The 25345-nt window shown below is 47.7% G+C and overlaps 11 protein-coding genes across 11 annotated transcripts; 6 read left to right on the forward strand and 5 right to left on the reverse strand.

Moving 5' to 3' along the window:
• The first annotated feature begins 809 nt into the window (after positions 1-809).
• On the forward strand, positions 810-2401 carry B0J16DRAFT_340933 (pyridoxal phosphate-dependent transferase). The gene is made up of 4 exons (XM_046127763.1): positions 810-1022; positions 1068-1201; positions 1257-2150; positions 2197-2401. The coding sequence occupies exons 1-4, from the start codon at positions 913-915 to the stop codon at positions 2259-2261; spliced, it is 1203 nt and encodes a 400-aa protein (XP_045982769.1). The 5' UTR covers positions 810-912; the 3' UTR covers positions 2262-2401.
• A 108-nt stretch (positions 2402-2509) lies between these two features.
• B0J16DRAFT_124759 (Rho GTPase activation protein) lies at positions 2510-4526 on the forward strand. The gene is made up of 3 exons (XM_046121673.1): positions 2510-3078; positions 3140-3894; positions 3948-4526. The coding sequence occupies exons 1-3, from the start codon at positions 2648-2650 to the stop codon at positions 4469-4471; spliced, it is 1710 nt and encodes a 569-aa protein (XP_045982770.1). The 5' UTR covers positions 2510-2647; the 3' UTR covers positions 4472-4526.
• Positions 4527-4580: 54 nt separating this feature from the next.
• Positions 4581-6551, reverse strand: B0J16DRAFT_384199 (SET domain-containing protein; the record flags this gene model as incomplete). Its single annotated transcript, XM_046131399.1, has 2 exons — positions 4581-6221; positions 6330-6551. 2 exons carry the CDS (start codon positions 6549-6551, stop codon positions 4581-4583), a joined length of 1863 nt encoding a protein of 620 aa, XP_045982771.1.
• A 1687-nt stretch (positions 6552-8238) lies between these two features.
• Positions 8239-10720, forward strand: B0J16DRAFT_124785 (HCO3 transporter family-domain-containing protein). Its single transcript, XM_046121674.1, has 7 exons — positions 8239-8593; positions 8651-9006; positions 9059-9234; positions 9287-9490; positions 9544-9687; positions 9738-9977; positions 10053-10720. Exons 1-7 carry the CDS (start codon positions 8358-8360, stop codon positions 10479-10481), a joined length of 1785 nt encoding a protein of 594 aa, XP_045982772.1. The 5' UTR covers positions 8239-8357; the 3' UTR covers positions 10482-10720.
• Positions 10721-11294: 574 nt separating this feature from the next.
• Positions 11295-13013, forward strand: B0J16DRAFT_124787 (uncharacterized protein). Its single transcript, XM_046121675.1, has 4 exons — positions 11295-11549; positions 11601-12031; positions 12082-12536; positions 12589-13013. The coding sequence occupies exons 1-4, from the start codon at positions 11429-11431 to the stop codon at positions 12956-12958; spliced, it is 1377 nt and encodes a 458-aa protein (XP_045982773.1). The 5' UTR covers positions 11295-11428; the 3' UTR covers positions 12959-13013.
• Positions 13014-13052: 39 nt separating this feature from the next.
• B0J16DRAFT_398863 (uncharacterized protein) lies at positions 13053-13803 on the reverse strand (the record flags this gene model as incomplete). The annotated part of the gene is made up of 3 exons (XM_046132420.1): positions 13053-13302; positions 13359-13468; positions 13543-13803. The coding sequence occupies 3 exons, from the start codon at positions 13801-13803 to the stop codon at positions 13125-13127; spliced, it is 549 nt and encodes a 182-aa protein (XP_045982774.1). The 3' UTR covers positions 13053-13124.
• A 451-nt stretch (positions 13804-14254) lies between these two features.
• B0J16DRAFT_340943 (haloacid dehalogenase-like hydrolase) lies at positions 14255-15263 on the reverse strand. The gene is made up of 2 exons (XM_046127764.1): positions 14480-15263; positions 14255-14427 (listed from the first exon to the last, which is right to left on the reverse strand). The coding sequence occupies exons 1-2, from the start codon at positions 15076-15078 to the stop codon at positions 14304-14306; spliced, it is 723 nt and encodes a 240-aa protein (XP_045982775.1). The 5' UTR covers positions 15079-15263; the 3' UTR covers positions 14255-14303.
• A 331-nt stretch (positions 15264-15594) lies between these two features.
• Positions 15595-17727, reverse strand: B0J16DRAFT_414531 (fungal-specific transcription factor domain-containing protein). Its single transcript, XM_046133459.1, has 4 exons — positions 17585-17727; positions 16787-17522; positions 16558-16728; positions 15595-16507 (listed from the first exon to the last, which is right to left on the reverse strand). Exons 1-4 carry the CDS (start codon positions 17670-17672, stop codon positions 15607-15609), a joined length of 1896 nt encoding a protein of 631 aa, XP_045982776.1. The 5' UTR covers positions 17673-17727; the 3' UTR covers positions 15595-15606.
• Positions 17728-18147: 420 nt separating this feature from the next.
• On the reverse strand, positions 18148-19862 carry B0J16DRAFT_340945 (FAD dependent oxidoreductase). The gene is made up of 4 exons (XM_046127765.1): positions 19493-19862; positions 19149-19438; positions 18512-19085; positions 18148-18457 (listed from the first exon to the last, which is right to left on the reverse strand). The coding sequence occupies exons 1-4, from the start codon at positions 19743-19745 to the stop codon at positions 18183-18185; spliced, it is 1392 nt and encodes a 463-aa protein (XP_045982777.1). The 5' UTR covers positions 19746-19862; the 3' UTR covers positions 18148-18182.
• Positions 19863-20604: 742 nt separating this feature from the next.
• On the forward strand, positions 20605-22586 carry B0J16DRAFT_286728 (major facilitator superfamily transporter). Its single transcript, XM_046124116.1, has 8 exons — positions 20605-20811; positions 20871-21132; positions 21182-21275; positions 21331-21456; positions 21510-21652; positions 21708-21822; positions 21883-22069; positions 22125-22586. Exons 1-8 carry the CDS (start codon positions 20633-20635, stop codon positions 22480-22482), a joined length of 1464 nt encoding a protein of 487 aa, XP_045982778.1. The 5' UTR covers positions 20605-20632; the 3' UTR covers positions 22483-22586.
• An 894-nt stretch (positions 22587-23480) lies between these two features.
• B0J16DRAFT_398868 (uncharacterized protein) lies at positions 23481-25215 on the forward strand (the record flags this gene model as incomplete). Its single annotated transcript, XM_046132421.1, has 4 exons — positions 23481-23724; positions 23780-24205; positions 24263-24668; positions 24753-25215. 4 exons carry the CDS (start codon positions 23481-23483, stop codon positions 25213-25215), a joined length of 1539 nt encoding a protein of 512 aa, XP_045982779.1.
• Between the last annotated feature and the right edge of the window lie 130 nt (positions 25216-25345).

Consider the following 25345-nt stretch of genomic DNA (forward strand, 5'->3'; position numbering starts at 1 on the left):
TGTCCTCGCCGATTATAGTGCTGCACTGGTTGCACTTTGTAAATTGGTGAGTGTATGTACACATTTTGAGTGGTCGAGCTCGAGGCTTTCTTTGAACTTTGTGGCTTGTATGTCACGTCGGAGTCTTGACGACGAGACTGAGCGTTGCTTTAGTAGGGCGATTGCGTGTCTTGGAAGAAGTTTGAATGAGATTCTAAGGCTTGATCTGTAGCTTTTGTAGTTGATGGTTGCTGGCTGCCATGTGATGAATGAAGTTGAATGTACATGATCACTGAAGTAGAGGTTGTGATGGCAAGACAAATTGTCAATGGCAACACTGACTGAGTAGGCATCGGCCATTACGGACTGGACTCTGAGGAAGGCGACGTGAATGAGTGATGGTTTGCGCATTGTTCCTGCATCAGTGGTAGCTTAGTGACCCTTCACTTCCTCAACCCATTCACAAGCCAGATTGAGCAGGTGCGATAGCCTCATGAAAACAGTCGAGAAATATGCTGCTAACATACAGTCCCTATACCTTTCTCTAATTTTTTGCACCTTCTCGACGGGTTTCATCAAAATACTCATCATTCAGGTATGCGGTCATGGGTGTTGTTCTTCAATTAATGTGAATGTCATTGAATGATAAGCCACAATTGAACCCCTGTGATCCGATCAAAATGCTTACTTTTCCCTATCGCAATCTTGAATGTTGAATCTGTCTTACCTGCCTTTTTCGCCCGCATTATCCCCTGCGAACAATTGCATCATAATTATCGGGCCTCCCCGTATGACTTTACCCCGCCTTCCCCCGGCAGAGCTTGATACATACAACCTGGCCTTTTAGAAAGAGCAATCTTTGACCCTTTAACAATTTGAGGACGGATTTCACAGATTCAAGCGTTTTCAATCTGTATCGAATAATCAGTGGTGATGGTTTCCGACATCAAGGCTCTAAGGGACCAGTTCCCTGCCCTGCAGCAGAAGCAGGTGTTCCTCGACAACGCGGGCGGAAGTCAAATTCTAGGTGCTGCTGCCGACTCGTGAGTTGATAAATCTTGGATTTGGACCTTCACTCACTGTTCTAGGGTACGGGACTATTTGATCACTACAAATGTGCAAATGGGTGGGACGTACGGATGCAGCCAGACAGCAGCACAGAAGGTGAGCAAAGGTTATGAGGCGGGTGCGCGATACATCAATGCGCTACCAGATGAAGTCGGTATGAGAAACCGGGGATCCCTTATTGCATGAGTCACAGCTGATGCATGGTCTAGTCTATGGCGCTTCCTCAACTCAACTTCTCCGCAACCTCGCATTGAGCCTTACCTTCGCACAAGGCGACGAAATCATTGTATCAGCACTTGACCACGAAGCCAATATCGCTCCATGGCTAGACCTCGCAGAGAGACAGGGGTTATTTGTGAAGTTTTGGAACCCAGAAGGGCAGGGAAACAACCCAAAACTCACAGTGGATACTCTGCGGCCACTCCTGTCGGGCAGAACAAGATTCCTCGCTCTCACCCATTCTACAAATTTACTGGGCTCGATTCACGACGTGAAAGCCATCACAGCTGCTGCACATGAGTATCCGAATCTTTTTGTCTGCGTCGACGGAGTCGCGTATGCTCCTCATCGAGGCGTCGATATGAAGGACTTGGGAGTTGACTTTTATTGCCTTTCATGGTATAAGGTCTTTGGACCTCATATCTCCATGCTGTACGCAAGTCGAGAAGCCCAGAAGCAACTTAAGCCCCTAGGCCATTACTTCAACGCATCTGAAACTCTAGCTGATAAACTTGGTTTCGCTGCTGGGAGCTACGAGTTGATAGCGAGTATTCCTGCTGTGGTGGACCACTTACTGGAGCATGGCTGGGAGAATAGCATCAAGCAGGAGGGAGAGATTCAAGAATTGCTGCTGGACTATCTATCGAAACGAGAAGACGTTACTATCTACGGCGAACCCAGTGCCAGCACGGACGACCGAGTACCTATCGTGAGCTTCATCGTTGAGGGGTGGGACTCGCGAAGTGTCGTGGCTGCTATTGAAAGTAACTCAAGATTTGGATTGAAGCACGGCCACTTTTACTCCCATCGCTTGGTCAAAGAGCTGCTCGATTTGGATACCGCAGATGGAGTTGTGCGAGTGAGCATGGCACACTACAATACACGTAAGTCTTTGAAGATGTTATTGGCACCAATGCTAACTGTGCTTAGGCGAGGAGATTCAGGAACTGATCTCTATTTTGGAAGAGGTCATTGTGAAGAAAACTCATCTATAGAAGAGGTAGACAGGTGAATAACAATCGGGTGCATGGTGATGGCGGGACTAAGATAACAAATAGGGCGGAGCAGATCTGAGATAGAGAAATATGGAACAAACGCAATATAATGGAAACTTTTCTACAGTCACCGCAGAGCCACCACACTACTTAGAGCGTTCCGAAAAATGCCAGTACTTATCAAATCCGATGGTGGTCCGCACCAGGCGCGCGCTTATGCAGGCTGCGCCTCGAGTGACGGGACTCAGCTGAACATAAGCATTTCCGATGCTGTATCAACCCCGCTTTTGCAGAAACAACCTTCAATTATCTTATCACGAGATGCGCGCTATTCAGAAGATCCGAACTTGAAGGTCGTGAGAAGCCTCGTAAATTGAGAATGAAGTATGGCCGACCCTTTGAGCATCGCAGCTAGTGTCGTTGGCATCGCCACGGCTGCCGTCCAGGTATCAAAGATACTCAACAACGTCATCGATAAAACTCGCAATGCGCCCAAAGAATGCAATCGCATCTTGACAGAGGTCAGCGATATACAAAACGTCCTCACAACGTTACAGCTGTACATCATGGGAGCCCGTCGTGCTCCCCGGTCACGAACATCTCTCATTATGGTGGAGCAGGTAGTCGCAACGCTGGCAGCATGTGTCACGACATTTTCAGAGCTTGATACATTCGCCATAGCTTTGCAAAATGATGCAGAAATGAAAGTTCTTGATCGGTTGCGTTGGTCGAGTAAGGATAAAGAGATCAAGGCGGTGCTTGTGCGGCTTGAATCCCACAAATCATCGTTGACCCTTATGCTCACAATACTGTCTTGGTATGCAGCCATACATTCCGTTTTCTTTATTTTGAACTCTCACTCACGTTACAATTCTCAGTCAAAGACAAGAGGAGGCTGAGAGTAGAGTTGACAGACTTTGTGACCTGGTGGAAGAGGTCCTATCACGCGATACCACTCTTAAAGAACGGCTTGTCGCGCTCGAGGTACGCGATGAGGTGACAATACCAAAGGACACGACAGACTCAAGGCTCGATCAATTGGGTTTGGGAGACACCGCCGAGGTTGAGGTGTCGCCTCAACCTGACTCTTCCCCTCCCAACAAGCAGCCAGAATGGCAGCGCAACCCTTACGGATTTGCGTTTGAAGAAATCCTGATGAGCTCGAGAGCATATCGAGTTGTCGCTAAAGATAACTCGGATGCATTTTCTATCATCAGCTCAGCCGGAAGAACGGCATCTTGGTCGATGCTATCCGGTCTCAGTCTATCTGAGGTTTCTCACATTGGCATTCAGGCTCTTCCCATCTACGCAAGCGATATAGCTAACAAGGAGTGTTATGACTTCTCACCTGCCGCTGCTAACAATATTCGCGTAGAGGACCTGCAACAGTCAGACCCAGCAAAACTGTCGCGGCGGGACCGACTGAAAGGTCTGTTCCGTATACCACGAGGTCCGGGACCTGAACTTGAACCAGAAGTTGCTGTTTCACAACATGTTTTTGGAGTTGAACTCAAAACGAGCATTAGGTCGGCCAATGTTGCTATAAGTCGAATCAACGATGAGGCGCAGCCGGAAATATACGGGTATATACCCATTGTTGTCGCTAAAGGAGGTGTATTCTTGAAGGAGAAAGGTTTGTACCAGATCCAAGGTATACATATATCTACTCACATGTTTCATATCTAGGCGTTCAAGTTGTGGATATCTTTGCGACTGCTGGGAATCCTGTCCGTATGCGCCAGCTGCAAGCAGCCTTTGACTCGCCTCCGCGATACGGAAAGGGCCTTGATTGGGTTGGGTACACCGTTCACGATGCAGCTGGCATTCTCTTGCGATATCTGAAAAGCCTGCCGGAACCAATCATTCCGTACTCCTTCTACAGCAGGTTCACCTCGGAACTCACGCCGTTTATTGATCGGGAATTAAACCATGTGGAGTCTCCCAGGGTATTGGAAATAGCAATGGGCCTTGTCAAGGAACTGCCACCACTTAACCGCCAGCTACTCGTCTACATTATGGACATAATTGGCGTGTTCGCGCATTGGTCTGAAAGTAACAAGGCGACAGAGCTAAGGCTCATCAGCATGTTCCAGCCCTCGCTCATTTCCGGACCTCCCGATGAAATGGATGCTGAGGCACACCACATCGCGGCTAGTGTAGCGATGGTCTTGGTCCAATTCGAGACAGAAATGTCGGTTATGATGGAGTAGAATCTACAAAAGGAGTACCGACGGGATCTTGTTATGTGCAGTTGGTGGATGAACGCTGTATATACGCTGCGTATCAACGCATTTGAGGGCTTCTGATTTCACAACACGCTTACCTCGCATTCTCATTCTTCTTGTATCGACAACAAGACTCCCCACAAAGACACTTTTTATCCAGACCCCGCCAATAACTCTCAGAATAGTCCACCGTGATCTCCATTCCTGCTTCGATGCCTTTACTTACCAGTAAAATATGTTGAGTACCCAGCCAGACGAACTTCTCAAACTGCGCATTGGGTTTGCAGCTATGGTTGGCGAATCGAGTAAAGTTACCTTGTCGGCCTTGCCAGATCTGAAATCGTCTTCCGCCCACTTTACTATCCAAGACATCTTGGTCTTCGATATCTTTGGTGATCAAGCCAACAAACTCTCCGATTGCGGCGCCTCTTTCGAAAGCGACCAAAGCTTGAAGACCATTGTTCCGACCGTTGGATGTGCGGAAGACTTGGACGGCTGTGGGAAATCTTGGAGCGCCGAAGAGGCTGGGGAAACATTTGCAAGCGTTGACGGCGGCTTCGTTGGATTGTACTTGGCTGCACAGGTTGCAGATATCGGATCCTGGTACGGATACCGCTGTAGATGGGGGAGTCCAACGAGGGTCATCGGCTCCGAAAGATTCGATATCGATAACTGACTCATCCAGATGTTCGAAAGTGAAATTGGGGTCGTATGTTAGGTATGTTGATCGAAGAGGCACTGGGTCTGAGCCATCCTGATGGACTACCCAGTCGTGTGGATGTCCAACGAAGCGTCTCTCGGTTGGCTCACCCACGATAGCCAACAGCTGTCGCCAATTGTGATGCAAAGTATCGGCAGCGACTTCCATCCTCATCCTCAAAGCTCGGGCTCGAGAGAACTTTTCTTTGTCGAAGTCAATGCGGTACTTGCACAGCCGATAAAGGCCCATTCCTGAGAAGATTAAAGCAACCCAGCCAAGAACATCTTTGATCTCCTTATATCCTCGCCATATAGCCATCTTGTTTCGAAGTTCCTTCTCAGTCCAACCAAAGTCCGCGCATGCCTCAGATATGGCTCTCATTCGACTTTTCGTCGTTGATAGACCGGGATTAGTGCCAGCAAGATGCTCGGCATATGAGTCAAACAACTCAACCCATCGTGCTTGGACAATCACTTCGATGGAGCGGCATGTGCGACTGGCTTGCGTGACTCTTCGACAAAACAAATTACTCCGACTGAACGATTCCCAAGTCTGGTCTGGCCGATGGTTCTGCACATCTGCAGTAGCCGGTATGACCTCGCCAGGTGCTCCAGTACCAGCCGAAGTAGCTGTGAGCTGTCCCTGTTCCGAGAGAACATGCGGTTCAAGGATCAACCCAGAGTGTATCTGCTCCCAAACGCCGACGACAAACTTGCCCAATGAGGACTCCCTCGGATGAAACACACCATCGTGTTTAACCTTTGCTCTTTTCGGAAAGTTCTCTTGTCCGATTTGCATCTGCCTCGGACTTTCGCTCTCGACGCTGTTTTCTTCTACTGCCACATTCCCATTCACCGCAGCAAGCCTCAAACCGCCCTGCCGTTTTCGTGTCTGGCGACTTTGGGAACCTGTTTGGTCTCGACTTTCGCTCCGATTGGCTGATATACGTCCATCCGGAGATGTTGGCGTCGAAGAGGAGCTCGGACTCGCATGTTCGTTGGTGCACGTGCTGTTACTGCGCAAAAGGATTTTATGCTTCAACCAGATTCGTCAGCATAAGGTCCTCGCCTCTGAGATGAGCTCATATTTGTGTAAGTGATACCCTCGCCTGTGTGAGTGGTGGTTAATTAATAAAGTACGCACCGAAGTCAGAAGCCGAATCGGCCTCGAGTGTGAGTGAGCTTCTTCATTGGCTTCGAAAGTGCCAATACTGACACCATCAGCGCTATCCCTTTCCTGGACGAATGCTCGTAGAACCAACGTCGGGTTGACGAGCTTTTCGAGAGGGAAGGATGATAGCGCGGCGGTTAAGTTTTTGAAGAAGTCCGACGTTTCTAAAGTTTCGCGCAGAGACTCCGTCTCCATATTTGGATCGGCTGATATTACGCAATTTTTGACAGCCCCAGAGTAAAGACAAGGGTTCCCACGAACAGTCGAACAAAAGTGGAAGAAGATCGAGAAGATGGAATTTTCTGCTTGGGCAGATTTTCTGGTCTTAATACATTCTAGCTCACTGTTTAGAACCTTCCGCCCTTACCTCTTTTGGGGCCAGCACTTTAATGGGACGCCGTCGTTCCTTGTCATTGATTGGTGGGACTTCGGACAAAGTCCGTAGCGGTTTTATGGTTGATCAGAGTATATTTAGGATGTTTCCCGCCAGGTCCGGGACCTGTGATTTGTTATTTGCTCCAGGGTCTTTGCGCCTCTTCTTACGCACAAGACATGGCGCAACGAGGCTTCACAGATGAATGGCTTTGTACTACGCAGCTGACAGCTGCATAAACGAGACGCGAGGAATACCGATTGATCTTGGCATTTTCGGCTGTTGAGAAAAAGAAAAGAATAGTCTGATCAGGCTCGGTTACCAAGTAGCGGCCGATCGTGTAAAGAAAGTCAAGATCCTGGTCTGGGGGATCTTCTATTATCCAAGCTACTGGCTCAAGAAGGTTCTCAATCACAACAGTTTCTAGAATTTAGGTAGCATCATTCGGGTACAGTTATCCGAAGGAACACAAAGTATCGCATCGGACGTCCGACTCGCTCCTCTCGTAACAATTACGTGACACTGAACCAACTGTGAGGAACTTTATACCCTCGTCTCATTGGCCGACTAGGAACTTTTTTCCGCGATTAGCAAGTGGGGAACCATCTGACAGCGAGATACGACCGCCCTGGTCATCTTACATCTCATGCTTGAAGAGATTCTTTCCCTTTGCAAAATTTACTCTTTCTTTTGCATTTTAAACGGGAGTGAAATAATTACAGAAATCTGTTCAATATGGACTCAATGCCTTTTCACGCAGAGGATAGAAAACCTGGTGTTGACTACGTTCAATGTCAAGCCGAATTTGATATCCAGATGTTATTACTCAAAGAGGATATTAAGAACCGTTTTGGGTGGAGCCACGACGACCAGGGCGAGCAACGTGGGATTCACAACTTCTCATGGTCTTCTCATCAGAGTGGTATGTGACTCTTGCTAAGATGCAATATCCTCATATTAACCAGGCATCAAACAGACTTCTCGTCAAGTCCACCGCCGCAGCAGATGAGCAGAAAAACATAGCGGATGTCTTGCATCGACCGCTTTTACATCGGTCTCTTGTATTGGCCGTGCGCATTTGACTTATATGGAAGTGACTCATGCTGGCATGAGTCGACATCTAAAAAGGCAGGGCTGGTACCACGAGAGGAATCGAGGAAAAATCGGGAACAACCGATCATGGGAGCAGTTTGACAACAGCATGGAGGAAATTTGGAGACTGAGCGAGCGACATGATTATGAATCACATTCACAAATTTCTATTCTACCTATTCATGAAATACCGGGAAGTTTCTATATTGCAAGTGATTATACTGCCTGGGCAGAAAAAAACATGGCTAGATCTAACGTTGCAGCCAGTAATGTAGTCATGGATCCACTTCTTCTATGAGACGCCACGCCCGAAGACTACCGGCGTGTGCCAAGTATAAGAGACTCCAAGTGCTCGGGTTAAGATAAGCATAAATGCGACATATGCCATTAATCGGTCGAATTGTTCCCCGTCTTTCACTGAGAGTCAGCTCTCGGTTTCCCTTTATACCTGGCTTAAGTGTCAAGCCTACCTTCCCTTTTTCATTTCCTCCTTGTACTCTTCACCCCCTTCACAGTTGCACTCGCTATCAGCCAACATGTCCAATGATATAGAGCCTGGAGATTCATCCGGTGGCGCTACTTTGGCACAAGAAAAGACAAACCTATCCTATAGTTACGATAACAGACGAGGTTGGAGACGATGGAGAGTCTTCCATCCTGGCCGGGGAATGTATCACGATGTCAAGCGTCGCCTACCGTATTACTGGAGCGACATCACTGATGCCTTCACCTATCGTGTCGTTGCTAGCACTATTCGAATGTATTTTGTCAAGTAAGAGCCATGACAAATCTACACATACACAGTACACTGATGCTTACGTCTTGACAGTCTTCTTCCAGCTATCGCCTACACTCTCGACATGTATCGCCGAACAGGTCAATTCTTTGGCATAAACGAAGCCCTCTTCTCTTCAGCTCTAGCCGCCATCGTTTTCAGCACCATGAGCACCCAGCCTCTAACCATAGTTGGCGTAACAGGTCTTATCTCCTTGTTCAACTTCACCATCTACGATATTCTCAAGATCTACGACATATCAATTTACCCACAGTTCATGGCTTGGACGGGGATATGGGCTGCTATCTTTCACTGGCTTGTGGCTGTGTTTAATACTTGTGATTATATGCGCTATGTGACGGACTTTTCAAGTGAGTCTTTCGGGATGTATGTTGGAATCATCTATATCAGTAAGTGAGAGCATTTGAACCGATCGAGATGCGTGGTTAACAATTCCTTTAGTCAAGGGTGTCGAGGAACTCGTAAACGAATTCGACCAAGAAGGGTCTGCAGCAGGATATCTCGCTTGTATCATCGCCATCCTATACTTTGTTACAGTCTATGGTCTTGAGAAACTTGGGTCTAGCACCGTATGGAAAGCTGGAGTCCGAACCATTCTCGCTGATTACGCCTACGTTGTGAGTATGAAATCTATCCAATCTACGAATTATTGGCTGATCATGTCTACAGTTTGGAACCCTCTTCTGGGTCGGCTTCTCTCACTTTCCTGGAAGACTCGATGCAACGCACATCGAACGCGTGCCCGTTACCAAAGCGTTTTATCCAACGCAACCCAGGGACTGGTTAATCGACTTTTGGAACTTGGATGTTAAATGGGTCTTTGTTGCTATGCCGTTTGGTCTCTTGACTATGCTTTTGTTCTACTATGATCACGTAAGTTGACACGATCTCAAATTCTTCGTACCAAGCTAACAATTTGTGTAAAGAACGTCAGCAGCATCACTGCCCAGGCCCGTCAGTATCCTCTCAAGAAGCCCGGTGGGTTCCATTGGGACTTCTTCCTTCTTGGCTGCACGACGTTTGTTTCCGGTATTCTCGGTTTACCAATGCCTAACGGTCTCGTACCGCAAGTATGTACTAGCACCTTCGATGCATTGTGGTCTATCTAACATCCTATCAGGCACCTGTCCACACAGACTCCCTTACTATCTACGAAACTGACCTGAAGATTATTCCAACCTCTGAAGGTGAAGATACAGAGATCCGTCGGCCTATTGTAAAAGCCACAGCTGTGGTAGAACAACGTGTTTCCCACTTGCTTATGGGCCTAGGGCTGATTGGAACGATGACTGGCCCTCTTTTAGTAGTTTTGCATACCATACCAGCCGCTGTTTTCGCTGGAGTGTTCTTTGTAGTTGGTGTAAGTCTGCAAGATGCGAAAGAAATCTTGTCGTCTTTCTTTGTTCGCACGAACTATCGCTAACATTTCTCTCAGTGGGGCTCAATCGAGTCCAACGGTATTCTTCAAAAGTTCATCTATCTTCAATCGGAAAAGCGCTTTATTCAGCGCGATGAACCCCTTCTTCGCGTTCGAAGGCGGAAGATCATTCTATTTATCAGCCTCCAGCTTGTCGGTGTATTCGCCTGTGTTGCCGTTTCGCATACCCTCGCAGCCATCGGCTTCCCCGTCTTAATCATCCTCCTGATCCCGCTTCGCATTCTTATCGTGCCTCGCTGGTTCAGTCTCGAAGAACTCCAGATTCTAGATGATTTCACGGCAACTAATAAGGCTGTCCTTGCGAGTCTGGGCGGACAGCCAGCTCTCCCTGAGCATACGAAGGAGCAGGACTGGGGTATTGGAAGAAGGCATAGCGAGAGCCAACACGGTGTTGCACGTCAACGCGCTGGAAGCATTCACCGATAAACAGTTCTGTTGATCAAGCGACTGACCAATTCGTCACCACATTGAGTAGCAGGGCATGATATAAAAAGCCGAAAGTCATTTGCGGGGTGTAGGGTGTGGAGAATAGGTAGTTGGAAAAAGCAGAATGGGCATTTATTCTTGAAAGCAATACCACTATAACATAGAAATGTTACATTTAAGTTTCCTAAACCTTCGGTGTAACTTGGTCTCATTTCACACCATCGCCCGATTTTGGTGGTGAGTCTATAGATCACCAATGTATCTCACCGTAGCCGCCGAGTCCAGACTGAACCGTAGCTCAAGACATGCTTCTCATTATGTGGATCGTACAACCTTTCGCTAATTGACGAAAGGACCGAAAGAAGAAATAAAAATATCACTGTCATGCTGGCACCATGAAATTTCATCGAATGTTGTGTCAAGCGACAGAAAGCAATGTGTAGTCTAGTATGCAAAGGAATGCAATTGAGCGTGACGTCAAGCGATTTTCAATCTAAAATTTGACGGTGGGACAATCATTGATGATAAGGTTGATAACGACGATAAGAGTGATAAGCCACCACCAATCACCATCTCGCCGAGCCCATGCAGAAAAATAAGAGGCTGTTTTAGACAAGAATGATGACTGACTGACGTCGGAGCTTTTGGACCGGAGCACTCATCCCGGAATGTCAACATGAAACCAACGCGAGTAAGGTGAAGAAGATGAAGAAAACAAGGTGTATAGAGTCAGAGAGACAGCGAGAGAGGGTCTTGGAAGTTTTTTGAAGTGGAACTGACGTCATTGTAATCTCACAGTGGTCAAAGTCCTGGCACGAATCCTCCGGTCCGATTACGGGGTTTCGATCGAGTGATGCAACTGCTGGCTTCAAGAATGTATATCTACTCTGCGTTTCAAGCCTTGAATCAATCTTGGCTCTCTAAATATCATTAACACTATAGATCCAATGCTTGCTGAAGAAATGGCGGACTTCAAGGCTTACCTTGACGAGCTTGAACAAGACTTTACTGTCGACACGACAAAGCTCAAAGATGTCACGGACCACTTTGTCCAGGAACTGGAAAAAGGTACCATTTCGTCATCCTATAAATGAGACTATGAGCTAACAGAGACTGTAGGACTAAGTGTTACAGGAGGCAGCATTCCCATGAACCCAACATGGGTGATGAACTATCCCAATGGCAATGAGACAGGAAAGTACCTAGTTCTTGACATGGGCGGCACGAACCTACGTGTATACTCCATTCAACTCACAAAGGAAAAGTGCGGATTCGAAATCAGATCAGAATCGCACAAACTGCCCGACGAACTCAAGACCGGAAAGGCTGACCAGCTTTGGGATTTCGTTGCGGGTCATCTGGAGTCGTTCCTTCACAAAGCCGATTTTGACTTGAGCGTTGAGACGGATTTGAGTTTTATCTTTTCCTTCCCTACGACACAGAGAACGATAGATGAGGGCATTTTACAGAGGTGGACGAAGGGCTTTAATGTGGCTGATAGTGAGGGCCAAGATGCTGCTGCATCGTTGAGACGAGCTATCGCTAAGAAGGTAAGTACTTACTCAAACTACAAAAGAAACAGGGAATTAACATATGATAGAATCTTCCACTGAAAGTCAAAGTTGTAACAAACGACACAACGGCGACAATGATGGCATCAGCGTATCTCAACACAGAAACGGCCATCGGCTGTGTTTTCGGAACAGGTTGCAACGGCGCTTACTTTGAGAAGATTGATGCTATTCCCAAGCTTGCGAACGATAACCTGAATGGTGAAGAATTCATGGCTATCAATTGCGAATGGGGCGCTTTTGACAATGAGCATGCTGTGTTGCCCTTGACGTCGTATGATCTCGCCATTGATGAAGCGTCCCCTAGAAAAGGACAGCAGGCTTTTGAGAAGATGGTCGCGGGTCTTTATTTGGGCGAGCTGTTCCGCCGAGTTGTTCTGGAGATTCATCAGAGAGATCCGCAGTCTTTCTTGAATGGGCAAAGTACGGAGATATTGCATGATCCCTACTGTGTTGACTCTTCTTTCCTTTCTGCTATTGAAGAGTAAGTCACTACATACTCGAGCCTTAACGAAAACTCTTTCTAACATCACCAGGGACACATCGGATGGTCTACGTCAAGCATACGACATATGCGTCTCAAGCCTAGGTATCTCCCCAACCCAGCCCGAGCTTCAATTCATGAAAGCCGTCGCCAAGCTCATTACCACCCGTGCCGCCCGTCTATCAGCCACTGGTGTAGCAGCCATCTGCCAAAAGCGCGACATCCAGACCTGCCACGTTGGCGTTGAGGGGTCATTGTTCGAGAAACACCCTCATTTCCAGCTGGAGTTGTCGAAGGCTGTTGGTGAGATCCTGGCTTCGGATGCTGCGCCCGAGTCCAGGAAGGATAATATTGAGTTTATGCTTTCTCCGGGCAGTGGTGTCGGTGCAGCTGTTATTGCGTCGACTTTGAAGCAGAGATGAAAGAGCAGAAGGGAACGAACGGCGTTTTGGTGATAGAATAGAAGATACATAGAGCTTTGATGATTTATGATAAACTATTTTGTATACACAGACTCTGGGATATGTATGAAACACCAAAACTCTATAAAGACGACTGAAAACGAATCTTGCAGCATCTTGTCGAGTTTTAAACCTCCCCTCCTACGGGCAGAAGAGCCGTGATAGGTTCACCATCTCTTCGGCCACCAGACTTGAATGCAAAGATCTGTCCCGCGCCTCCGCCCGTGTTAAAATCTCCAGTGACCTCGACGAGATACATATTGTAATTCAGATACAGCAGATCTGGAATAGCCGTCGTGAATTTGCTGCAATCTATCAGTATCATATATCAGCACCATTGGAGAATACCGGGATAACCTACCCGAAGCCGAAGCTATGGTGTGCATTGTTGCGATAGTTGACAATGACGTCTACCTCAAGACCAATGGTATCATTGTTCGCAGTCTGGAGGACATAACGATTGGTATAAAACTATCCAAGTTAGAATAAACATTATCACCAGACCCAGTGGAACTCGCGCTATTTTCGCCCAGCTCGGTCTTGACCCCTCTCTCAATTGATGCCCCAATAGGAAGGATATCAGCTTCAAAAGCGCCGGTGACCTTTCCACCTTTGACATTGGGGGCCATGATCAGATTGTTTTCGGGTGCGGTGACGTTGGTTTCGCGACCGACGGCAAGGTCGAGTTGGAGGAATGGTGTGAGCTCTGGATTCTTGAAGGGGCCGATCTCGGTATTTGTGCGAGGAGAGAGGCTCAGGCCGAGGCCGGGGGTGAAGAAAAGAGCTTGTACTAGGACGAGACGCATGTTCAAGTGGTTGTCAACGGACTTGCAAAAACTTGATTTGTTTGTCTGCAAGGCTAAACCTCGAGTGCTTGGTCTCTCTTATAAACAGTGTTCAGAATCCGTTTACAACAACAATAGACGTCACTTCATGCCCACGCCATGAAAGTGAAGGATCATCGCTACTCGCTCTCGCTATTGTAAACGCGAGGTCGTCCATATTAAACTCAGCACTAGCGATCATGCTTAACCGTAAGCAAGGTATGAGTTAGTACTAGACTACTCCGTAGCGATGCACGTTATAAGAAATGTAAGATTCAGATCCTTTGTGGCTGGGGATCGTCCTGAAGTGAGATTTAAGTTAGACGTTTACCCTATGCTGTTCAATTGACAGATGATGTCCGTGTGTAAGCTTATCTAACATGCTCTGGGGGCCGTCGATCATTTGTCAAAACTCGAAGTGGCTGAGCAGTATTGCAAGATGATTTATTATTACGTACACTAATTCGCGAAGAATCCTTCTACTACTTGGCAGCCTCAATTATCTTGTCTGCCATAGAGGGCAATGTTTCTTCAACCACGTCCATCTTGCCAAAGATATCAGGCAACTCCTCACCCTCCAGCGCCGTACAGTAAGCCGTCTTGAATCTGCAACGAGTCAGTTAATCAACACTTTAAGGTCATAAGGAAGAACACTTACCCGACAGTCTGAGCTGCTGAAGAATCCCAAAGATGAGCCGCCGCGAACCAAGGCTTACTACCATCAGCAGAGAGCTTCTTAAACACAGGTGCATAAGCTTCGGGAATAGGCTTCGCCACTCCTGCTGTGTCACAAGACAGTAAATTCTCAGCTGGCATATCCACGCCGCCCTTGGCTAGATATCCTCCGACGCGAGCAATATCACCAGCAGTAAAGCACCACACAGTGAAGCCAGCATCACGAAGCTTGGCAACACACTCAGCGGCGCCCTCTCTCAATCTCAAGTTCTTCCACTCGTTGATCAAATAGTCAACATCCTCCCCTGTCGCAAATTCATGCGGTTTCTCAATGCCAGCGTAGTGTAAGCAACGGAAGAACAGTGGCTTGAAGACATTGAAGAAGATGTTATAGCGACCGGCCAGAGATAGATAGGTGTATTCTCGCTCGGCCATCTCTTGCCAACAGCAGCCAAGAAGCTTCGGCTGGATACCCCGGGCGCGAAGCTTCTCGCCAAGACGCTCTTCAATTGCTTCATAGAGATGGTCGAAGCTAACGAGGGTGCCGACGACGTCGAAGACAACGTTCTTACTGGATGACATGTTGATAGTACAAAAGAGGTAAGGGCAGAAACTAATTGCGATAGTGGTGCGAATCAAGTCAAGTATCCAAGATACAGATTAAATAGAATCGCGATGCATGTCTGCGGCATTTTTGCGCCACGCATCTTATCCTTTACTTCCCCGCATCGGGAATGCAAGACGAAGTTCTCAAGATTCCATCATGTCCATGTAACGCTATCTATCGTTTACTTTCATCTGACTTTCCCCGCGCCTCTCCGGCCCGGTGCGGAGGGTTATCGATACCAGAATCAGACTGATAACGCCGGACCGGTATTCGGAGTTTTGAGAAGCTTCCCCTCTTGACAGGGTTCACAGCGGGCGTGATACCCAGCCGCTTCGGGGTCAGTTTCGCCGATCGCTTGTACCAATTCATCGGGACGAAAGTTTATGTTGCAACCTCGCTGGGTCTACACAGGCTGTCAAGGTATCTAGAATAGAGAACAAGCTGTATAGAGAAAACTTCCCAATTGCGACTGGATTTCAAAAACAGCCATGGTGGTATATAATCTACGTACTTCCATGCCAGCCAAAGTCACACCAATTGATCTCAAGAGTATCTGTATCCACCAAGTTGATCTGACTGTCGGAGAAAACATCACCAGAAACTCTTGTCTCTATATCACCGTCCAAACGCTCTGTCCAATTCATAAGATCAGCCATCGCTGTGGCCTCATCATGCCACCCAGCTGTTGCTCCATTACTAACCCCCGATGAGTTCGAAACAGGGGGAGACTCTGTAGCAAAGCCGCCACCTCCGGCGAATAGTGTAGTCCACTCTTTGAACCTATCATAACTACTGTGAAGTTCCTGCTTACCCACTCCCTGTTCCCCCGACGAGGAACTTCTTCGTGAATAGATACGCCGGACAGCTGCTTCTATCGTCTCAATCAGGGAAGCTTCTGATTTAGTCGACATATTGTTACCGACGGACATAGCCTTGATAAACCTCATGCCCTGTCGTACCGCCATTCTCGACCGTTCATTGCTGTGGTTGAGACTGTGAGCGAGAATTAATAGAAGCGAAGCCCGACAGGAACTAAATTCAGTATAGCTTGCTCGTGCCAGGCCTGTAGTTTCGTGGAGAACTTCTAGTAAGTCTATGGTATCAAATGCTGCTTCGAGCGCGTCTAATACGAGAATAGCGCGCCGATTTTGACGGGGTATGTTGTTGCCTATGCCTTTTGGCGACGAGGACTCGAGAAAAACAAATGGTCTACCAGTGAAAATTTGGACGAGGTGGTAGTTGAGCTTGAGGTGAGTGTTTACCCGGAAGAGCGGCGATGACTCCAGCGGTGTCTGGACATCTTCTGGGAGAGATGACCACCATATGGAAAGCTTCTCGCGGATTAATAAGATCCTATCAAAATAGGTTGACTGCAAATGCTTGGGGCATCGCTTGAGGAATGTTCTACAACGAGGATTAGATCGCGAATGCGAGGTAAACTAGGATATACGCACAAGGCTGTAGCAATATCTCCAAGATTGCCAGTCAGATGTGTCATAGCCATCATGTTCTCGTAATGAGATACCTGACCATTTCGTCGGAACTCGGGCAGATCTTGAGGCAGCTCTGTATCCATCTCCATGGCCGTAATGGAGGCCGGTCGACCATGCAGCACACTCACACGTCTGTAATGACAGCTTAGCAAATTGTCCCTCGTAGGGTTTCAGATACGCCTATGTTTACCTTTCAAGAGTGAATGCTGTCCACCAAAGCCTGTTTCTCATCTCAACTGTCCAACTATCAAGCTCAACGCCTCGAGGTTTTCGGTGCATGCCATTTTGGATGGCCATCTTGATAGCCAGACCCAGGTAGGTATATGCCAACCCATGTGCGTCCAAAGGTAACGTGTAATGAGCTAAGAGCAAACACGCTTGGACACTTTCAAGTGACGCAATGGTAATCACATCTGGCAAAAGTGTAGTGGCCGCTTCGTAGAAGACTGTTCCTGCTTCTCTTTCCATAATATCATCCTCACTGTTGCCTGCCGTAGTTACGGCCAAGTCGCCGGATCCCAAATGCGCGAACTGAGTGCCAATAGCCAACACTAGAATTACAGAGCAGACGCAGGTCGTCGAAGAATTGGCCATGACAGTCTTTGGCTCCTCATATAAGAGATTGAGCTTGTCATACAGCCATGGTTCATGGACGAAGAAGGAGTTCGTCTGGGCAAAACTGAAATACATACGGGCAAGGAACATTGCTATACTTTTTGGAGGTATGATATTGATGATATCCCGAACCCGAGAGGCGGATCCTTGCAGCTGTGTAGCACGCCAGTATTCAACATACTTGGGTTTGGGCGAAGCCAGTCGCGAATCATCATTGCCGTTGGCTGATGTCTCGGCGTCATCTAGGTAGTGTCCAACCTTTCGACGGACTTTGTGCGAGAAGTTCCAGTGTGAGAACTCCCCAGAGTAATCTGCCATTATCCTGTCAGCAACTACAAAATGAGGTTCGAGGTGGATATCTGAGGGCACGAACGGGCTGTACTTTGAGACAATGTTTTGACTGTAAACTTCTCACGCTTGAGAACTGTGGCATCATCAATGGGCTGATTTGGACCTTCCATCTTTACTATTTCATGGTTCAATAGCTACAAAGGGCATTTGGACGACGGACAGCCCGTATACCCAACCCGCTTATCAAAAGCGGAGACATGAAGCCGAGCATGGTCCCGGTTATCAAGAGAGACTAAGAGCGTATAAAGGCGGAGATGAGCAGTCCGAACCTTGATAGGATTAGAGAAGGGAATCGATTTACCAGACTAACTGACAGTAGATAAGAGCTATGGCGATCTGTCTTTGGGGTGTCATTTGACGCCCTTGTAACATCTCCAGTGACAATGATAAACTGCGGGGTTTATGCTGTACGGTACTGTACCACCTACTCCACCCACCACTCGAACCGGTGGGGCTGGAGGCTATCATCAGGGATAACCTACCAGATTAGAAAGACAAGCAAGTGACACAGTTGCTTCTTTTCCGGCGAACCAGAAGTATGAAAGGTGCAATTCAGGAATTCAGGAATTCTTAACAAAGGCATAATCCAGTTTATAAGCATATTATTCTAAGCTAGAATGCTACAGCTTGCTCGCCTGCTCCCTCTTTTGAACAGCCTCCCAACTATCTAGGATCGTGTTCTTAGAACTATCGAGTCTTTCCTGAGTTGCTTGGTAGAGTTTTGGAACACCAGAGTTCTTGTAATCAACGTTATCCATTACCATCGACGCAACTCCCTTAGCCGACAGGAAGATCTGCGGCATACCATGTCCGCTAAACCCAGCGATGACAAACTGATTTTGTCTCCCGGGAATCTGACCGACATGGGGCAAACCGTCAGATGAATAGCCCATTACTGCATAATTGTTAGCCGCTTGCCATGGGTAAGTACCAAGGTTTAGTAACTTACCTCCAGTCCAAACCTTACTTGTAAGCGCACGGCTGTCTTCCCATCCACGGAAAACACGCTGCATATACCCATCGAAGTAATCTTTCGCAAGATCAATCAAGCTATCATCGTTCACATTATTGTACCAGCTATCCAGATCATGATAGTACATCGATCTTGCGCCACCAACGACAATACTTCCATCTGTTCTAGGGATAAGATACTCGTATTTTGTATCTGACCAACGAATGATATATGAATTGGACAGTGAGGGCCCTGGACTCTTGCCAGGTACGATATGGCTGCAGATTCCTCGTACTGGGACAATTTTGTCGGTGAACTCGGGTAAGATGGCTGAAGTGTAAGCATTGGTTGCGTACACGATCTTCGTTGCACGAATGTCGCCTCGGGGAGTTGTTATCGTCAAGAAGCCTTCCGAGTCAGGTGTTCTAGTGACCTTGGAGACAGGCGTATTTGTTTGCAGATTCACACCGGCATCGAGCACCTTAGAGAGCAGTCCAACGATAAGCTTGTATGGAAACAGGTGACCTGCCGTGTAAGAAAAGCAGCCCTTTGCTCCTTTCACGCCAGAGAACTGAAGGAAAGGTAGTTAGTAACATAAATGATGATGTTAAAGAAGTTTTTGGGGAGGGCTTACCTGCTCTGCTTTCGCTCCTTCAACAAAGTAAACATCGTCAATGGTAGAAACGCCATTCTCTTTCAACAATTCAACGCCGGCTTTTATCTTTTGGAAGATCTCATCAGACATTAATGCATCAATTGCCCGAGTGTAAACAAAGTCACAGTCGATTCCTTCCTTCTCAATGATTTTCTTAACAGCGGTGAGGTTCTTGGCCTCAAACTCGGCCACCTCAGCTGCTGCCTCGACACCATGGGTAGGTACAAAGCCAGCAGGTCTGCTATAAGGATCCGGCTTGAGATGGCCGCCTGTTGCACAGCGTTAGTAGAGTAAAGTTGTCAATGAGGACTTGGATGACTTGCCATTTCGGCCAGTAGCCCCGGAGCATGCTTGGCGGGCTTCAAGAATGGTGATCTTTGGTGGTGAAACGCCCTTTACCTTGCATTGCTCTAGAATGTTGTAAACTGTCGCAACACCAGCATATCCAGAGCCGATAACGGCGATGTCGACCTGTGATGGGAGTTCAGGAGTTGATCGATGGTCGTCCAGAGCGTGTGGGTCCGACCTCCAAAACGAGGTTGTGGAATTATCGACGGGCAACAGAGAAGGAGGCATGGCTTGGCTGTGGCAATCAATCAATGGCTGTACATGAATTGAGTATCTCTGTTATCAATCAGTGACAAGAGACTAGACCCTTTTTATGTGAGCCGGATATGAGGCCCGTAATCAGATAAGGTCCACTTATGTTATCGCCTATAGCGATAGCTCGGCGCGCAGAGGTAACTACCGAAAGTTTAAGAGATTACAAATTACGGAGAACCATAACGGGAGAACAAGGATCAGACTCCCAGTGGGATTGGCAAGACAGGTGTTGCACTGCCATGAGAACCGGCCCGGTTGTCTGCGGGGTAACAGAGTCCTTGTCTTGTTGCATTGCACACCGTAGATAACACGGGAACACGTTGATGCATTATCAACCATACCCCAGACCCTTTCCAGTCTTCCCCGGACTACAATCAAGATTCTAACACCTCAAAAGTGTCATATCTCGAAGATCTGTCACCGGTCCGGTTATCAGAGTCTTGACTGGGAGACAAGATGCCCGCGTTCTATCTTCCAAGTGATACTAGCGAGAAGGATATCCGAGTATTGCTTATCTACATATCATGATCTAAACATTTCGAGTATAGCGTATTCTATAATGTCACTGTCCCTGCTTCCTTGCTTGCCTAGCAATTTGACTGGTAGCCTAGGATTATTGATAGTGAGTTGGTCTGGTGAACACTTTGGGAGCCATTCCACTGTTCCCCGGCTGTAGTCTATGTTACCATGAAGATTTAGCTTAGCATTGCCTCTTGCCAGATAGCCAATGATAGTTCTCTTATTACAATCATGTCTCGATTCGGTATTGTTGGAGTTGTATAATAGTTAAAGCGTGCTGATCCTGTAATCTTGAACCTGGGCATCTCTTCGTCCCAACTTCCTCTCCTCGTCTACTCGTCATGGCGACTTCAACTACAAAAGACGACAACAAGATTGTTGATGAGAATGCGCTTGCCCAGACTACCAGCTATAACGATGGCGAGGTACTCACAGAGGAAATTGACGAGGCTTACCTCCGCGCCTCCAAGACCACAAAGTTCTACCGAGGTGTTCTGTTCCAGATGATCATGTTCGGAACGTAAGTTCACATTCCTTTCCAAAGACTCCATATTACGATACTAACGCATGATACTACAGACTGTCATTTGTCGGCCCAGCTATGAACGATGCTATCTCCAACCTTGGCGGTGGAGGTCTCTCGACGCCATACTTGGGAAATCTCGCTACATCGCTGAATTACATATCTGGTTGTTTGATCACTCTCTTTGGAGGACCCTTGATCAACAAGATCGGTATCAAGTGGTCTTGCGTGATCTCCGGTGTAGCGATGCCTCTTTTGGGCTCAGGCTGGTATGTTAGCGCAAAGTATGGCGTCGACTGGTACCTGCTTCTGGCAAAGGTAAACGCAATCACTCGGGACAAGTACCATGCCTGACACGTTTTTTTAGGTGATCACTGGATTCAGTCTGGGTTTCCTCTATGTCGCTGAAAGTACAGCCATGCTTTCATACCCGAAAGCCAACGACCGAGGTTTCTATCTGGGTACGTAGAGCTCCAACAATATCTGTCCAACTCTGTACTAATCGGGTTCATCAAGGTATTTGGTCCGCCATGCGAAACTCAGGCAGTGTCATGGGCGGCGCCATCAACTTTTCCAACAACCACAGCAAAGCTAATGCAGGCGGCATCGCTTTGTCGACTTACCTCATCTTCGTTGCCTTCGGTATGTCTAACTATTGCCGTCGTTGACGATGTGATCTAACGGTGACAACACAGAATGTACAAGCCCATTCTGGGCCCTCTTACTCACGACAACGAGACGAGTCCGCCGCCCGGATGGCACCAAAATCCCTATGAGTGAAAAGGCCAGCTGGAAACATGAGTTCAATGCGTTGTGGAAGCACATGCAGCGACCAAAGGTGACTTTCTCCATCCCGAGCGGTTAGCTACGATTATGTCTAACACTTGGTGAAGACTTGGCTCATGTTTGTTCCCGCCTTTTACTCTTTCTTTTACGGAGGAAGTATGGGTACATATTTGAACCTGCATTTCTCCGTCCGAGCTCGTGCGTTGTCTTCGATGATCATGCGTATGTATACTCCCTCCCACCTTTGGCAACTACAGATACTAACACCTGGTGACTGTCCAGCTTGCCTTACCATCGTCATGGTACTTGCATACGGAAAACTTCTCGACACTGCTCACTGGTCACAGAAGAAGCGAGCCTGGATTGCTTTCGCTTTTTGGGCCATTCCTCAAGCTGCGTGCTTCATCTGGATCGGCATTGAGTACAGCAAGTTTGGAGGCGGGGCTACTGACGCATTGGACTATAAGCTGTATGTCTTTTCGAAGCCCACGTACTCACCACACTACTAACTTTTCTTTCTTCAGACATACCAAGAGATGGGTCGAAGCTTACTTGCCTTACCTCATCATGTTCTCGACCGGCTACTGGTGCCAGCTATCCATCTACTGGATTCTCGGCACTTTCTCCACCGACGTTGGCTCCTCCTCCCGCACTGGCGGTCTATTCCGGGCCTTTGAGACTGCCGGACAAGCTGTCTCGTACGCTATCAATTCCAAGACTGGATCAGACGCTAGAATCCCTTTCTATGTCAACGCGGGTCTCCTGGTACTTACTATCCCAAGCATGGTGTTTCTGATTAGACTGGTTCCCGAGGCACCTGCCAGTACGGATATTGATGTTGAGCCTATCACGCATGGGGTGCAGGACTCGGATAACAAATAAGGCATTTGAGATACAAGATAGTGGATGAAGTTTTAAAACGCCTCCCCAGGAATATGTCCATAGGCTATATCGAGTTGTTCATAGGTTCGAGGTTCTCGTCACGGTCTTCTATCAAGAGAATTATTAACTTCATCGTCATCGTGTCTGGAGAGTTTGTGTGTTCCTTGAAGTTCAACTTCAACTTACAGCGTCGTCATAAAGTGAAACTTTCAGCTTTCCACCAAACTTCAGCTTCTGGTCATAGTGCCAGAGCAAATAGATGCCGTATATCAATCCTTGAGCTATTGTCTATACCAGGGACTTAACTAATCCGGTACAACTCCACGGCCGATAGAAAATTCTTGTCTAGCCGCCACTAGAGAAAACTGAAATGCAATGCAAAGGAAAGTTTATCCAACTTCGCTTTCTTCATTGCCGCTCCAATTGGGTTGTCCTTTCAAGAGGGAAACCCAAAAAATGGAGAGTAGCATTATTATCAACAGATTCCACCGGCACCTGCAAGAGAATGAGGGGAAGTCGTCAAACACTGGGCAAAGCATCGCATACTGTTACGTTACGCCCTAAAACCGGCTTTAACTCGCAATGTGGAGTTCTAGTTAAGCTTATCTACTCACCTCCCTAAAGCAGTAATACTTCTCGTCCATCAACGCCATCGCTTATTTTCTCTCCGCAGAAAAGGTCAATGCCAAGCTTGACCCCTCAATTCAACAGTGACTTCTTTTCATTAATTAGGTTAGCACGCGGAGTTGATCGCTCAACAGTTAATGTTTGATGTCACGATGCTGCTGGATAGCATGAAGATCCTTGGTATGCAATGTACGGGTTCAGAATAAGCTCCGGCTTGGTTCGGGGATTGTTGGAGGAAGGTCGAGGCGATGTATGGATGACCAACGCTAGGTTGTATTTATACTCCTGATTGTCCATCTCTTCGATTGTTTAGACTTTTCTCGGTTCTGCTAAGCTCCAGCCGTGGTATCATGGCTCGTAGTGTAAACAATATGGTCCAGCGTCTTTATGCCTTCGCGGCTCTTGTGTCCACTGCCACGGCCCAATCCGGTGGTATCCAGACCCGTCTTCAGTATGGAGAGAATTGGGCACCTACCATCAAGGACTCAGACCTTGTTGCGGCCAACTTCCCTGACGTCAATATTACTCTTCGATCCCCTGCGTTTCTGAACCCTGAGACAGTGCCTGCTCGGTTCGCCAACGGTACAGAAGGGCCTACTGATGATATTGAACTGGGTACAAAAGACTCTTCCGCCTACTTCTCATTCTCCTCGCTAATACTATTGATCAGACTACTTCATTCGCAGTCTCGCTCGAAAGCATGACTGGATGACCTACGAGTCCGCAGCCTTCCAATCCGAGGAAGGCCGCTCAATTCCATACGTCTTTCTGTCAGAGCCCAGTACCAACTCGAGCAGTAACAAGCTCAGAGTCTACCTTCAGGCTGCCATTCACGGAAATGAGCCGGCTGCTGACCAATCAGTTCTTGCGTTCCTGGGCAAGATGGATGCTGAGCCAGAGTGGGCTGCCTCTATTCTTGAGAAGATGGACATCAAGATCCTTCCTCGGTACAACGTGGACGGCGTTGCTTACTTCCAGAGACAACTCTCTTCCAATCTGGACCCGAACCGTGAGCACCTCAAGCTCATGCGGGGTCAGTCAAGGGAGATCAAGAAGGTCATTTCCGAGTGGAACCCCCATATCGCTTTGGACATGCGTACGTCTTTGCCGTTCTTCCTTCTGTCCCAAGACAAGGTTGCTGACTTTTGAGTAGACGAGTTTACTGTTCCCACTGTTTACGGAGGAAACTACCAGCACGGATCAGATGCCCTCCTCTCCGGCGGTATCAACCCAAACATCCACCCTGACATTCGAGAGCAACTTCTTGACTTCTTCATCCCTGCTGTTGGTGAGAAGCTCGAGTCCTATGGTCTCCGTTGGGAGCCTTATGTCACCGGCGCTTCCAATCGCACTGAAGGATCAAGAATTCAATTCACCGAGGCTGTCACTGAGGCACGCACTGGCCGCAATGCCGTTGGCTTGACCCAGACAATTTCTTTCCTTCTTGAAATGCGCGGTATTCGTATCGCTGATCAGCATTTCCAGCGTCGGGTGGCCACTGCTCTCATCAAGATCCAGACCATCCTTGAACTTGCGAGAGATAATGCCGACAAGGTCAAGTCTGTCGTTGAGAACGCTCGTGAGGAGTTTATCAACAGTGATGAAAACATCGTTATCACAGACTCTTACGTTCCTGAGAACAGGACCTTTACTATGATTGATCAACGAAACGGAAGTGTCGTCCAGGTTCCAATTGACTTCAAGCGCACAACACCCTCTGTCGCAAACCTCACGAGGGCCAGGCCCGAAGCCTACATCATCCCAAGAACATGGATCGATGTTGCCCAGAGACTTGAGATTCTCGGTCTCAAGGTTGAGAAGTTGGACTATGAGTTCCGGCAGACTCTCGAGACCATGGTCATTGAGTCTTCAACTGTTGAGCCCAGCCTGTATGAAGGAACTTACCTGAACACTGTTACAACAAACACTACGACAAGAGAGGTTGTACTACCCGTGGGAAGTTACTATGTGAGCACCAGGCAGCAGAATGCGGCATTGGCCTTTATCGCGCTTGAGCCTGAGAATATTGATAGCTATGTCAAGTTCAACATTATTCCGGTCGAGACGGGTATGGAGTATCCCATCTTTAGAATCCCACGGGAATAAGCAGGGGCTTTAAATTTCATAATTACATACAGCAGAGTATCTAGACAGAACAAGGGGTTATAATGAAAGTTTTCCTTGCAAAAGGTTCACACTTGATGCTTACACTCGTGGCTATGTGAGGTGGTAGCAA

The sequence above is a fragment of the Fusarium flagelliforme genome (genome assembly GCF_020744385.1).
Source record: "Fusarium flagelliforme strain FIESC 12 MPI-CAGE-AA-0113 chromosome Unknown B0J16scaffold_4, whole genome shotgun sequence".
Classification (NCBI taxonomy): Eukaryota; Fungi; Ascomycota; class Sordariomycetes; order Hypocreales; family Nectriaceae; genus Fusarium; species Fusarium flagelliforme.

Bases quoted from the DNA above. Each gene is read 5' to 3' on its own strand.
- B0J16DRAFT_340945 (XM_046127765.1), bottom strand. From the start codon at position 19,745: ATGCCTCCTTCTCTGTTGCCCGTCGATAATTCCACAACCTCGTTTTGG. The intron at 19,439-19,492 runs GCAAGTCATCCA...GCTGTGCAACAG, and splicing joins CGGGGCTACTGGCCGAAATG to GCGGCCATCTCAAGCCGGAT. The intron at 18,458-18,511 runs GTAAGTTACTAA...ACAATTATGCAG, and splicing joins AAGTAAGGTTTGGACTGGAG to TAATGGGCTATTCATCTGAC.
- B0J16DRAFT_124759 (XM_046121673.1), top strand. From the start codon at position 2,648: ATGGCCGACCCTTTGAGCATCGCAGCTAGTGTCGTTGGCATCGCCACG. The intron at 3,079-3,139 runs GTATGCAGCCAT...TACAATTCTCAG, and splicing joins ATGCTCACAATACTGTCTTG to TCAAAGACAAGAGGAGGCTG. The intron at 3,895-3,947 runs GTTTGTACCAGA...TTTCATATCTAG, and splicing joins TGTATTCTTGAAGGAGAAAG to GCGTTCAAGTTGTGGATATC.
- B0J16DRAFT_286728 (XM_046124116.1), top strand. From the start codon at position 20,633: ATGGCGACTTCAACTACAAAAGACGACAACAAGATTGTTGATGAGAAT. The intron at 21,133-21,181 runs GTAAACGCAATC...ACGTTTTTTTAG, and splicing joins GGTACCTGCTTCTGGCAAAG to GTGATCACTGGATTCAGTCT. The intron at 21,823-21,882 runs GTATGTATACTC...GTGACTGTCCAG, and splicing joins GTTGTCTTCGATGATCATGC to CTTGCCTTACCATCGTCATG.
- B0J16DRAFT_340943 (XM_046127764.1), bottom strand. From the start codon at position 15,078: ATGTCATCCAGTAAGAACGTTGTCTTCGACGTCGTCGGCACCCTCGTT. The intron at 14,428-14,479 runs GTAAGTGTTCTT...GACTCGTTGCAG, and splicing joins TCAGCAGCTCAGACTGTCGG to ATTCAAGACGGCTTACTGTA.
- B0J16DRAFT_414531 (XM_046133459.1), bottom strand. From the start codon at position 17,672: ATGGAAGGTCCAAATCAGCCCATTGATGATGCCACAGTTCTCAAGCGT. The intron at 16,729-16,786 runs GTAAACATAGGC...CTGTCATTACAG, and splicing joins ACAGCATTCACTCTTGAAAG to ACGTGTGAGTGTGCTGCATG. The intron at 16,508-16,557 runs GTGCGTATATCC...TCCTCGTTGTAG, and splicing joins GGAGATATTGCTACAGCCTT to AACATTCCTCAAGCGATGCC.
- B0J16DRAFT_340933 (XM_046127763.1), top strand. From the start codon at position 913: ATGGTTTCCGACATCAAGGCTCTAAGGGACCAGTTCCCTGCCCTGCAG. The intron at 1,202-1,256 runs GTATGAGAAACC...TGCATGGTCTAG, and splicing joins TGCGCTACCAGATGAAGTCG to TCTATGGCGCTTCCTCAACT. The intron at 2,151-2,196 runs GTAAGTCTTTGA...AACTGTGCTTAG, and splicing joins CATGGCACACTACAATACAC to GCGAGGAGATTCAGGAACTG.
- B0J16DRAFT_124787 (XM_046121675.1), top strand. From the start codon at position 11,429: ATGCTTGCTGAAGAAATGGCGGACTTCAAGGCTTACCTTGACGAGCTT. The intron at 11,550-11,600 runs GTACCATTTCGT...CAGAGACTGTAG, and splicing joins TGTCCAGGAACTGGAAAAAG to GACTAAGTGTTACAGGAGGC. The intron at 12,537-12,588 runs GTAAGTCACTAC...TAACATCACCAG, and splicing joins TTCCTTTCTGCTATTGAAGA to GGACACATCGGATGGTCTAC.
- B0J16DRAFT_124785 (XM_046121674.1), top strand. From the start codon at position 8,358: ATGTCCAATGATATAGAGCCTGGAGATTCATCCGGTGGCGCTACTTTG. The intron at 9,491-9,543 runs GTAAGTTGACAC...ATTTGTGTAAAG, and splicing joins TTTTGTTCTACTATGATCAC to AACGTCAGCAGCATCACTGC. The intron at 9,688-9,737 runs GTATGTACTAGC...ACATCCTATCAG, and splicing joins CTAACGGTCTCGTACCGCAA to GCACCTGTCCACACAGACTC.